We start from the raw sequence: 13,569 nt of genomic DNA on the forward strand, positions 1-13,569 counted from the left end.
AACACGTCACTCTTATTCTTCATCAGATAAATCCAAGTCACACGAGAAAAACAATCGATGAAGGAGACAAAATATCTGAACATATTAACAGTAGTTGTAGGACAAGGCCCCCATACGTCTGAATGAACCAGATTAAAGGCATGAGAACTCATACTTCCTGAGCTTACATATGAACTCCTTGTATGCTTCCCAAACTCACATCCATCACACACAAGTTTCTATTTGTCAGCTTTCTCATACTCTGATGGATACAAACGTTCCAGTAAGCTGAAGGAAGAGTGCCCCATCCGCCGATGAATCAGAAGCAACTCATCCTCCACACTCACCCCAGATCCTCCTGCCCCCACTCTATCGACCACAGATGCCAGCGCTGTGTCCATCCCTTTTCTATCCATGTACCACAACCCATTACGCCATGTACCAGTCCCAAGTATCTGTCCCGTCCTCTTCTCCTGGAAGACCATCTTCGGAATATCAAAGGTCACGATGCATTTCTGCTCACGGATAATAGCACTAATGGACACCAGGTTTACCGGAAAGGAAGGAGCATGCAACACATTGGTCAGAGTCACTGAATCAGTACATTTTACGGTACCCTTACCAACTACGGGCTGAGCTGTACCATCTGCGATCTGAACGCTCTCTGGGACTGTTAGGCGAGTATAGGAAGAAAACTCTCCAACAGTACCAGTCACATGGCGAGACGCACCAGAGTCGACTATCCAATCTGGTGATCTCGTGGTGGGTATAGAGGCTAGAGCAAGGGTATCATGAGTACCTGTAGCTGTGTGGGCAAGAGAAGCAAAGTTACCCCTGGATGAAGCAGAGGTTGATGCATCATCTCTCACGCTCTTCACATCACCCATCAACTTCTGCCTGTTCCTGAGTCCCTGAGAATAGGCCTCCACGAGTGCCTGATCCTCCTCTATAAGGTCCCCACCAGCTTTTTCTTCCTCCTCTGCAACCATCAGATGTGTCCGGTTGTCTCCTCTTCCACCTCTCCGACCTCCACGGCCGCAGCCGCGACTCCCAAACTGCCCCCTCCCACCTGTATCTCTCTCCTTTGGTGGCTTAGGGCAAGCCTGCTTCAGGTGACCTACCTCACTGCATCTGTAACACAGTCGAGGCTCGCCTCTAAACCCTGTGTGACCTGAGTTGGAGACCGCTAGTGCTGACTTCACCCCTGGAAGTTCTGCTGCCCCAGCCTGTAGCCTAATCCGGGTCTTCTCCTCAGTTAAGTACCCCCTCAAGATCCTTCCCTTCGAGTCTCATGTCGATAGGTGGCAGCTCAACCTTCTGCACCTTCGGCTTGCTCTCAACAGAAGCTTGGTACACGGCCAACGCTCGTCGCACCATGACAGCCATCTCATCAGAGGTCAGCTTTGCGCAAGCCTTCGCAAACGCATTCCCAGTCTCCTCCTCTGACATTGATCCGACTCAAATCTACGCCTCACGTATCAATCCAAGTCTGAATCCTTCTTATTACTCTCTTAGACCCGATCTTACACTGTTAAGATCGAGATCCACATCATCTCCCCCTTTCTTCTTCTCTTTCTTGACCCGATCTTGATCTACCTCATCAAGATTCGAGCCCAAACCCGATCAAACCTGATCAAACCCGATCAAGAGCCCGATCCAAACCCGCTTCTCGGGTATCGTGGGGTATAGGCCCCCCATGCCGGCCAAATCACTCAACAAAGAACAACTCTTCTTACCTTAGGTAAGCGAAGCTGTTACTATTGCAAACGGAGCTGTTACTGTTGCCCTTTTTTTTTTTCCTTCTCTCTCAAATAACCAAAAACAGTAACAGATCAACTAAAAAAAACAAAAAACCAAACCAGTAGCGGATCAACCAAAAACCATGTAGCTAGCGGCTAAGAGGTGGCTGACTCGGGCAGAGCTAGGCGGAGGTGCTAGGCGGAGGTCACTGTTGCGAGGCGGAGCAACGAACTTAGGTTCTGGGGGCGGATCTAGGTCATCCGACCGGTGGTTGCTAGGCGGAGGCTACCAGTGGTGGGCCTAGGCGGAGGCGACCCTATCCCCGCCGGCGGCGGCGGCGGAAGGTTCAGCAGCAGTGCTGATCGGTGCTCTGCCTTGATCTGATCTGTGAAGCGGAGCTACAGTAGCGTCGCTACAGTAAAACGGGAAAAAGAGAGAAGAAGAAAAAAACGCTAACCCTAGCTCTTGATACCAAGTAGAAATTTCAGAAAATAGAATTGTTTCATTCCTTTGTTCGTTTGGGCCTATATAGGCGTTACAATTACATCCGTAACCCTACGGTTCTCTATAATTGCTTTCTTACCAATATAACCCTATAGTTACTATTAATGCAATAAACATACATAAATCTCAACATAATAAATATCTGATTCAGATCCGTACCCATCTGATAATCGATTTGTATCTATATCCGGAAAAAAAGAAGAAAAAAAAGAAGATATGAATAGTGGTAAAACCGCTCCATTTTCACCCAAGTACATGACACTGCACATCAATTTTTTGTGTGAATATAGATTGTGGGAATGTACTTGTATTATGCATAGTAAAAAAGTTTTTGAATAATATTTATATTATTCACAAGTTCAAAAATTATTTGAAAAATCTTTAGGATATATATATCTTTTAATGAAAGATAAGGGTCAACCGGCCAAGCCCCAAATTCCTTTTTCATTTATAAGAAGATACAAGTAGTGTCATTATTTACATAAGATCCTAAAAAAGAAAACAACAAAATTAAATTACAAAAATTAAAATGAAACTACAAATGGAAGTAAAATAAAATAAATATAAACTATAACTTTAAAAAAGGAAGCTAAATGTCAAAGTGTAAAGAAAAATAAGCTAAGTAAAACAAGAAAGTTTTACATCCATACCCCTAGGATCAGAAGGCATTGGTACCGGACTTGTACCAGTTAACGCTGACCACTATTCACAACAGTTCGGCACCGGCATTCGTACCAGAAACTCTAAAACCAGTTACTAGTTACCAGTTGAAGCATACACTGACCACTGTCAGAACCAGAAAACACTGGACTGTACCAGAAAACACTGATCCGTACCAGAAAACTCCAGCAAATATATATATATATTGTAGTTACACAAATAGATAGAACTAGTCGAACTTTGTGCAAACAATGAACTTCGCATCATTTCAACTTTGTTCTAATACGATAAAAGTTTCGATATGCATTAAAGCTAACAAAGCAATAATTCCGCTTTTTTCAAGAAAATTTTCATTCTTGATGGCTACATAGATTATATAAAAGTATCAATAAGTTGAAATTTATCTAAAATGTAAAATCATCTGAGTGCTGACATCAATATCCTTATACAATCAATAATACATGCTATTTGCTATGTATCAACAGCAAATAGAATGTATCCAAAGTACATACTGGTACCAGCCCAAAATGTAATATAAAGATCTTAGATTACGGTTTCAATATTGCAATTACAACTAATGCTCGATCTTGCTGATGAATCAATTGTCTCTTGAAATGACAAATTAAATGGAATAAAAGAATAAGAAAGTTCTTAATTAATAAGGAGGAGACAAATTAATGAAATTACATCAGTCCGACTCCAGTGACAACTGCTGCTATAACCAAAGATGCCGCCATGATCATAATATCACCGACTCTTTGTACCGCCATAGATTTGACAGCGCCGGAGGCAGAGCCTCGTGCACGCAATGCTGCATTTGTGGCATTCGCAGGGAGAGGTTGTACCAGTACAGAAACTTTCATACCCCCAAAACAAAACCCATTACATATGAAATAATACCTCTGGGACTTGTTCAAGGGTATGAAGTCTTTGCCGGAAGTCCAATTGCCGGCATATCCATCCATGGTGCAGTTGTCATACCCCGTTTTGTTCACCTCAAACACATTGTAGGTGTTTTTTTGGTACCTGAATGCTGCATAAATGCATGTGGATCGATACAATTAGAACTTAATTAGCTAGCTAGAACTATAGAAATTAAATAAATACATACATATGAGATCTCCGACGAAGAATGTCTGATTGTGGGACCAAGATGAGTAGTTGATGTTAGGGTTCCAACCATGATTGGCTCCGACGATGTGGTCCGTGGCGGTGGTGTGGTGGGGTTGCCAAGCTAAGAGGAGGAGGAGGAGAAGGAGCAGGGCTGCGTAGTGTGAAGTCATCGAGATGGCCATTAATTGTTTGCAAAAGGATCGAGGCGAGTCCAGTGGCACAAGGGAGTGAAGTGAAGTGATAGAGATGGACTAATCTATGGGAGTTCAGATCTCCTAAAGTAACCCAATTTTTAAGTTTAGATCCGGACCGTTAGATTTAAATCAAGCTGATAGAATAAAGGATCCAGATTTGGCCGAATCCAAATTGACGGTCCAGATCTAAAATCAAATATTGGGTTACTTTAGGTAAAACGGACCCAATCTATGGATAGATACCACCTTTATGAATTACATGGGAGGTGAAATGACTAGAATGACCCTCCGCAATTTCGAAAAGGAGCTGGCAGCAGAGTGGCAGTATGGCCACGGGCTTCTCATAACTATTGTCTATTTATGAGCTGTCGTGGACCAATATTTGGGGCCTTGTGTTCGGACCTGTATTTCGTATAAATATACGGAATACGGTCATATGATTCTGATCTATCATCTATGTTTAATATTTGGGCCGACAAAACAGAGGCCTATAAATTGAAGATGGGCCGAATCTCCCATTTCAGCCCAAATTCAATTCAAGTTTTGATCCCAGCTCTTTTCTGTTTTCTATATTAATCAAAGAATTATGAGTATTATTTAGTGAGCATATCCAAGCTCTTTTTTTAAGTTGGTTATGATTTATATTTTCCTGTAAACATTTTTTGATATGAATGATGTGATCTTGTACGTATCATCTAAAATATTCATTTTTGAATTCGGATCTTTTCTTCTTATTTGACAAATTTTCAGATCTGTAAAATTATTCGCTCCGTTTATTTGTATTGAGATCATAAGCGAATCCGGACGGATATTACCGGATCCATTTTCAGATCTAAATGTGATATTTAATTATCTATTTTCTGAAATAGAAAACAAAAGGGACAAACTTGTCATTCTAAAAAAAATCTATCAACAATGCGCTACTTGAGCTTAGGCTATTTTTTTTGCAATCAATAACATCACCCACAACAAGTTATTTTTGATCTAGTGTCAAAGACACATGACTCTCATGTGACAGGTCATGAGTTCGTAACCTACAAAGTGAAAAAATCTTCTATTGAAGCACAAAAGAATAACTCAAAGTCAGTCAAATAATCTCAGCTAGCTACAAATGCATAACAGCATAATTCTCTGATTCTTCTAAAGACTTCTTTATTCCTTTTGTCTATTTGTGTGAGTCATGGTTTTAACCAGAGTAAAGAATATAACTAGAGTTTAGACATTCTCGCTTCCTGTTATATACAAAAGAAATTCTTCTCCAAATTATCTCTCTATTATGTTATTTTAGATCTTCTATAATATACATAGGATTTCAAAAAAAAAAAATGACCTCACCCCACAAATTTTGCAAACTATTCATCTTCCCCAAAGAGCGCATCATTTTTTCTATTCATATTTCAAATTTCATTGAAAAACCAGTTGTTACTATCCTTAATCAGCTTTACAAGTAGAAAAAACACAAATTCTTTAAATTTTAATAAAAAAATTGACTCATTTTCCCTTCAATTTTAATAAAATTTCGACATATATAAATTCTTTCAAGTTTTCCTGTAAACAACTTAATTAGCCTCTTGTTTTTTCATATTTATCTTTCACCTTAATTCCATGCATAAATCCAAAGGCTCAGAGGACTAACAAAATTTTGTGCAAAATTACTGTTCCGTCTTCAGTGAAAGATCTTAACTAATATAGTAACTTTTAAATTACAATAATATATATGTTAAATTACACATAATTATGACTCGAGGAATACAAAAAAACAGCAGGAAAAAAAAAATTGGACTATAATATTTGGTCAATAATGATAGTATCTATCAATATATAACTATATATGTCTCTACAAGCTTTATTAATTGTACAAACTTAGAGAAAATATCTGAACAACAAATGAGGAATGTGATCCAACCAGAGACTGATTTGCTAAAGTCAGATTTTGATTCTCCTGAGAAAATCAAAGTATAAACATACAATATTCATCTTCTTAATGCTGCTACAATGGCAAGTGCAATTGCTGCCAATTGGCCATATTCTCCATCTTCTTCCTCTAAAGGAGATGAATCCTCTGCTTCGGCGAATGCATCCTCGCAATTACTCGCCGCATCCAATGCTGCGCTTAAAAATGTCTGCGCATCGCTATCGCGACTGGCATTTAACGCCCTTGCTGCAGTGTTCAATTCATCGATTGCATTCGAGTACTCCTGTTATTTCAAAATAGCTAGTTGGTATATGATTGATTCATACAACATATTCAATTAGGGGTATTTCTTGCATAGAATGTAAGATAATACTATTTTAAAGAAAATTAGCTTTTGGTCTAGTGATATAAAACAATATACCTTGTTTCATAAATCACATGTTCGAAATTTAGATAAAATATTTTTTATAAATATTGAAATTTGAATTGCTAGACCTTAAAATTTTTCTCAAAATATGTGTGTGTATGTGTTCAAATGTATGTAAAAGTGTACCTCCATGCACGAATCAAGCCGGTTCCTTCTTGGTTGGTTCTTCTCCTCTTCCATCAACTCTTGGATGCGTACCACTGTCTTCACCGCAGTTGAATTTGCCAAGCGAGAGGCGATTATAGCAAGAGTGCGTTGATCCGCCGCAAGAAGGCTATGTTCATACGACTCGAAAGAATTTACGCAAAAGTCATACGCAATGTTCGGACGTGAGGTAGAGATGTTCTTGCATGTGTCTTCAACAATTGAAGCATTAGATAGATGTATGAATAGAGGAATGAGAAGGAAATAACAGAAAGCTCTCATTGTTGTTTCCTTTGTTTTCAGGTTTGGCAGAGACTCTTGAGTACAAGATAAAGAAGGTTAGTTATTTAGTGATTGTGGGTTTGATTCCCCTACAATCTTTTCACGTAGAATCTTCCTAAAATGTCAACTTTTGCTCTCTTAGAAAAAAAAAAGTGGATAATTAAATAATAAGTTTAACAAGTAATGCTTAGTTAATATCCTTTAGTTTTGAACTAACTAAATTTGCTACTCATATTATTTTAATGAGCAATCATTCAGACCGATAGATAACTGTATTGTGGCAGAAAACTCGTCAAATTAGCATTCGGATCATTCACTTCAGAGGTGGAGCCACTCATGATGATTGAATTGATCTCCATTCATTTTAAAAAAAAAATGTACTTTGATATGTTTTTGTTATATAATTTAGAGTAAATACTACGAATACAATAATATTGACTCCCATATTTTTGTAAAAAAATTATATGATTGATGCCCATACGAAAATTCCGAAATTTGATCCTCATAACTTGAAAGTCTGCCTCTGCTCCTGATTTCACTTGGATGGTTTGAAATGAATACAAAAAAAAAAAAAAAAATCTATAAAATTGAATAAAAGTAGTTCAATTGTTTTCTAAAAAAAAAAAAAGATGAATACAAATTGGCATTCTATGTACAATAATTCTAGCGTATTAGAATCAATAGAAAAATCTGGATTCTCAGTGGCCTGATCTGAGCATGCTTAAATTTTCATTTTCTTCCTTTTATTTAAGACAGAAGTGTGCTTAAAGTTTAGTGTTCAGAAAAATATGTTATCCAAGTCTGTCAAAATTAAATAGAAAAAATAGAAAAGGTAACAGAAAGTATTCTTTCTCCTTTTGTTGAAGTTTATGCGATGCAAAGCTGTATGTGCAAAAGCAACATCCATCCAAATGCTGTTCTCTGCACTTTCAAGTGAATAGACTTTGTTCCCATAAACTGCATATTTTTTTTCATATATACCATTTAATAATATAAAATTAAACATATACCAACAAATTAGTAATATCTCAAAACATAGCACATACATAGTTGGGACCAGCGTTTTAATATTCTGTTTAGGAGGCGTCTAATTGTCCACAGCCTTTTGTCCACCATTTGTCCACAGCTTTGACTTGCGCGAATACTGTAAAATCACTTCTACATGCTGTATAATTATACAATATATCACATAAAATATATCACTTAATCACAAAACATCCAGCAACTATTTGAAATGGTCCCATGATAGTTAGAAAAAGATTGCAACTTGCACAACAGGACAAAATAAATGTACTTTCAAACTGTACTTTCGAAAATTATAGTTATAGGAAGTTATTGGCAGTTAGAGTTAGTTATTAGCGGTTATTAGCACTGGGTTGAATCTTGTATACTGTAAAATTGAATATTGTATACTGTAAAATTGAATATTGTATACTGTAAAATTGAATATTGTATACTGTAAAATTGAATATTGTATACTGTAAAATTGAATCTTGTATACTGTAAAATTGAATCTTGTATACAGTAAAATTTTTAATTGAATCTTGTATACTGTAAAATTGAATCTTCTACACAGTAAAATTTACAATTGAATCTTGTATACTGTAAAATTCAATCTTGTATACAGTAGAATTTTCAATTGAATATTGTTCGGATGAGTAAGAAGTTTTTCTATCATCTTTTTCTTCCAGATTTTCACAAGATGAATACTGTCAAATTACAATATGAATACTGTCAAATTACAAGATAAATACTGTAAAATTAACAAATCAATACTCCATATCGCCTTTCTATCATCTCTTTTCTCCAAATTTCCACAAGATGAATACTATAAAATGACAAGATGAATACTGTAAAATTAACGGGGCAATACTATAAAATTAACAGATCAATACTCCATATCGCCTCTCTATCATCTCTTTCTTCCAGATTTCCAGAAGATGAATACTGTAAAATGACAAGATGAATACTGTAAAATTAACAAGGAAATACTGTAAAATACTGTAAAAAAAATAGTACATATTCTTGCATTTGGAAACAGCCATTTCACTGCTTGATGCATGATTCAAATACAAAACCATATTCAATATATAGTAATCTAACATAAATTCAGCAAACTATATATATTTTTTCAATCTAAATGCATTATTTTTACTGTTGACCTGAAGAACAAATCCCCTCACGTTGTCACCAACTACTAGACTCCAAAATTTTCCTTTTATCAACAGGAAATACTGCAATTTTGCGCACCTTCCACAGGATTAGCGGATTAGCGGAGACCAGTCGCTCACCTTCCACAGGATTAGCGGATTAACGAGAATGCAAGTAATATCGCTCACCTTCCACAGGATTAGCAGAGACCAGTCGCTCCTTTTTCACTGCGCGCCTGGAATCGATTCTCCAGATTCGATTCGAGTTTTTAATAATTTTGTTACACGCGAAGGTACAGGTGTAGATTAGAAGAGAACAAAATGAAAAGAGAGAGAGAGTTCATTGGATTTGATTTCTCTTATTATCAGATCAGAAGATAAATTTTGATGAACGAAAGAAAAGAGATGTAGATTTATCGGAGCAGAGAATTTGATGAAAGAGGAGATTGATCGGAAAAATTGAGAAGAGAAAAAAGAACGGAGAAAGAAAGAGATCGGAAAGTTATTAAATAAGGTAGTTTGAAAGCGTCGTTGAAAGTCTGTTGGTAGATAGTGCTGTGGACAAATGGTGGACAAAACCTAGTGGACAGAAACATTTTCTCTTCTGTTTATATGCGGTATGTGGCAAGCCACTGCATACTACATATACGGATATTTATGCGGACTTATATAAGCGGATTTTAAATGAAAAATTATATATATATAAATAAGTATACAGTAATATGTGGTATAAATCACTGTTAATATACTCTAAACTGGTATTTTTATCACTGTTAATAACTCTAAACCAGTAAGAACCGTATGTCACAATAAACCAACAACTTTTTCGTAGCAAGAACCGTATGGCACAATAAACCGATACTAAAACATTTTTTTTCTTAGAAAAAAAATAGAAAGGGTGATAAATGCACACTAAAACTAGATCCTTTGTTCTATGTTTTGAATTTTTGCCTATTTGATGTTATAAGTTTAATTTTATTTTTCATAAATGCTACAGATGAAAAATTAGGCATAAACTAAACTGGTCCCCTGTTCCACTCAAGTGTGCTCGAATGTTCTGATTTCCAATTCTCTTCATACGGTTTTCATGTTGTGCAACCGGTTTTGCAAACTTTCATTTGTTTATTTGGTTTGGAAAATGTGGGATGTACTTTATAGCTGGCGCAGTACATGCATTACTGACTTTATAAAATATTCCTAACCCAATTCAGCCACCAAATTTTCAAGTTCATATTTCAAATTTTGGATCCCAATTTGCTGCGATCTTTCACGTGTGAACAGTATTCTGAAATCTCCGCTTTTCTGAATTCGACTGTCGAATTGTTTCGAGATGCGTGTACAATAAAAATTGGACGGTTGGATTCAGAAAAGGAGAAATTTCAGAGTTACTGTTCCCGAACTTTAGATCGCAGCAGATTTATTTCCTTCAATTTTAGTAGCTACTGAATCAGGATCAGTGTGAAAATAAAAATGCCAAAAATTTGTAATTCAAATATAATACGGATATAATTTTTTTTTTTAAAAACTGTTCATTTTGATATATGATATACACATATAAATATAACAAAATTCTGAAATTAAAATTATAAACTTTTGGCAAAAACATTATGGTATAGTTTGAAAATAATTAATAAATTTTATGAATAATTTGGAAAAATTCGGAAAAATAATTAGTTTAGCACATATCAGAACACATCAGAGGTACTCTATGCAGCTATTGTTGCTTTCATAAATCATCAAAACATTAATGGAAATATTTTGTCACATCAACATTATCAGACATAGTACCTAAAATTTGATTAAAATATAATTATAATATTTTTATATATGTCTATTTATATTGTTAATTAATTTAAATCAGACTAGTTAAGGGCCCACACATTGTAGTGTAAAAACTGTAATTTATAAATAGGTAATCACGACATCGCTTTTTAATTCCACTCCGCGTGTACATGTTTCGTTTGATTTAGTTAGATATTGAGCAATAAAATAGAGAATTTAGATTAAAAAGAGAGAAATCACTAGAGAAAAAAATAAGAAATATTTCATATATTATAAAGAATTAAAGTAGAAGATACATCTCTTCTTATAATATAACCATCACATAATAATTAAGTTAGAGAAACTAAATAGACAACTTATGAATTACAACACATAATGAATTTAGAAGTTCTAATCAACTCTTGGAAAATCTAACATAATTATAATAATATTGAAAATCTAAATAAACAACTTGAAAATTAATAACATAATAAAGTTTCATAAAAAACAACAACATAATTTAATAATGCAATTAACCGTCATAAATAATGATAAACTAGTAGAGCCTCTTTTTAGGACTTGTGTGCTAATCATTCAAGAATAATGAAAAACAATTAAATTGTGCCGAGATCGAATCCGAATCAACTTAGTTTTGGTGAAATAACAGTACGTTTGGGTGACATAGGAATAGCGCTAATTCAGGAATAGCTGCTATTCTTGGCGAGCTATTCTCAACACAACACATTTGGGTGAAAAAAACGCTATTCTCAACAAAGGAATAGCTTGGGTTAGCTGCTATTCCGCTATTCCTATGAAATGTTGGGTTAGCGGCTCTTCCGAACCCAACAATAGCTGCTATTCCGAACTATTCCTTGATTCATTCAAATGCATCATGTTATGTTCTCATATTTAAAAAAAAATACTTTAATTTTCCTAGAAAGGCTCCAAAATTCACCATAGCAATTTTCTAAGGGTAAATCTTCAAGTAGAAAACAGCTTGTAAATATATACTCTATTCATCAATATAAGCTGTATTTTATATGAATAAGATGGTTGAGGCAATTAGGAGTAAAACTAATATACATGATATCTCCATATTTGATCTATTGTTCCGACCAATTCTTGTACCAAAATCTGCGTTTTAAACCACCAAATCGCGTATTTTACATTGAATATCCATAGAATGTGGTACTGCTGCGATTTCATTCTTATTTTGCAGAAAACGGGCGAAATCAGGGAAGTTACTGAATTCTGAGACATCTGATGCGACCCTCATCACATCTGACGCGACCATTATCACATCTGACGCGACCCTCATCAGACCTGATGCAGGTCGCATCGCGAGCTTCCAGAGCAGACAGCAAAGGCCCAATTAAGGCCCAGAATTGAAGCACTTGTTTTGAAATGTCTATAAATAGACCACCCCTGCTACCAGGGAGGGAGTTCCGAATTTGAAGATTCAAAACCTCAAGAATTGGAGTGTTGATCAAGAAAGAAGAGAGAGATTGGAGATCGCTTGGAGAAGAAGAGAAGATTGCAAGATCCTCTCCAATCCACCTTGGATCTTCGAGCTTCATCATGATCTCTTCTCTTCTCCTCTCTTTTATGCTTTCTTTCACCATGCTTGAGTAGATCTTTAGTTCCTAGGGTTAGGATGTAGTCTCTAAACTTTGTCTTTGAGTTGCATGTTGTTTTGATCTAAGTTTGAACTTGTGTGATTCTTTGTTTGAGTATTCATTGATTGCTTGATTTTGATTGCTTGATTGATTCTTGATTGTCTACTGTTGGATGTCTATAGCATCTCTTCTAGTAATTTGGTCTTGATGTTTCTTGCAATTGAGATTTAGTATTTGAAGTAGATTTATGGTCAATAGTAGCCGAGAGGTGAACTTTCCATTATCGAAAGGTTGTGGATACTTCTAGCAAACCAGACAATCAATTTAGGTTAGATACCAGTAGGTGAGAGCTTCAGGTTGAAGCCTCGCACAAGAAATCAACTTAGATACGAACACATGTCAGCTCAGCTCGAGGGCCAAGCGACCCGCATCAGAGATGATGCGAGTCGCATGATAGGTCCAGAGAAGGCAAAGTTTGGGATGAAACCTGAAACCCTGGGAGCGCCTTTTATCATTGTTCAAAACCAAAACCTTTAATTGCTTTCATTTACTGTTAATTGAATTGTCACTCGAAATTAGGAAATATAAACAAACCAAACCCAACTTTTCACACTTCTAGTACCTAGCTCGGATTTGTAGGAATTTAGAATCGAATTAAACCGTCCCTGTGGATCGATACCTGATTTACTATACGAGCAGGGCTGTGCACTTGCAGCCTTAATCGAGAGTAACTCAAGGTTTTAAAAGGTACAATTAATCATTGTACTGAAACTTTGTAGCATACTTTTGTAAGCGAACAATACACTTAAGTGTACCAAGTGTACCGTACACTTAACCTTAGGACCATCAGATTTCTTTAAAAGTCGTGATAGCACGACTTTTAAAGAAATCTGACAGTCATAAAGTTAAGTGTACGGTACACTTAAGTGTATATTAGCTTTACTCGGCAATTAGATAATATATATATAATAAGTGGTTCACATAAATGTGATGAGTTGGGATTATTAGTTCAGTCACAAGAAACAAACCTTGCAATTCATTCATAATGACGAATTTAATTGGCAACAATTTTTGTTTTAAATAC

General features: G+C 35.9%; 2 protein-coding genes across 2 annotated transcripts; both read right to left on the minus strand.

Moving 5' to 3' along the window:
- Nucleotides 1–3,419: 3,419 nt before the first annotated feature.
- Nucleotides 3,420–4,227, minus strand: LOC144568296 (basic blue protein-like). The gene is made up of 2 exons (XM_078318593.1): nucleotides 3,995–4,227; nucleotides 3,420–3,916 (listed from the first exon to the last, which is right to left on the minus strand). The coding sequence occupies exons 1-2, from the start codon at nucleotides 4,176–4,178 to the stop codon at nucleotides 3,567–3,569; spliced, it is 534 nt and encodes a 177-aa protein (XP_078174719.1). The 5' UTR covers nucleotides 4,179–4,227; the 3' UTR covers nucleotides 3,420–3,566.
- Nucleotides 4,228–5,980: 1,753 nt separating this feature from the next.
- On the minus strand, nucleotides 5,981–7,000 carry LOC144568540 (putative invertase inhibitor). The gene is made up of 2 exons (XM_078318904.1): nucleotides 6,659–7,000; nucleotides 5,981–6,388 (listed from the first exon to the last, which is right to left on the minus strand). Exons 1-2 carry the CDS (start codon nucleotides 6,956–6,958, stop codon nucleotides 6,164–6,166), a joined length of 525 nt encoding a protein of 174 aa, XP_078175030.1. The 5' UTR covers nucleotides 6,959–7,000; the 3' UTR covers nucleotides 5,981–6,163.
- Between the last annotated feature and the right edge of the window lie 6,569 nt (nucleotides 7,001–13,569).

The sequence above is a fragment of the Carex rostrata genome, chromosome 17, assembly GCF_964058835.1.
Source record: "Carex rostrata chromosome 17, lpCarRost1.2, whole genome shotgun sequence".
NCBI classification, from domain to species: domain Eukaryota; kingdom Viridiplantae; phylum Streptophyta; class Magnoliopsida; order Poales; family Cyperaceae; genus Carex; species Carex rostrata.

What these genes read in the sequence shown, in the direction of transcription:
- LOC144568296 (XM_078318593.1), bottom strand. Translation starts at nt 4,178, where the DNA reads ATGGCCATCTCGATGACTTCACACTACGCAGCCCTGCTCCTTCTCCTC. An exon ending in CTTCGTCGGAGATCTCATAT is followed by an intron (nt 3,917 to 3,994) that starts GTATGTATTTAT and finishes GCATTTATGCAG; the next exon opens with CATTCAGGTACCAAAAAAAC.
- LOC144568540 (XM_078318904.1), bottom strand. Translation starts at nt 6,958, where the DNA reads ATGAGAGCTTTCTGTTATTTCCTTCTCATTCCTCTATTCATACATCTA. An exon ending in GGCTTGATTCGTGCATGGAG is followed by an intron (nt 6,389 to 6,658) that starts GTACACTTTTAC and finishes TTGAAATAACAG; the next exon opens with GAGTACTCGAATGCAATCGA.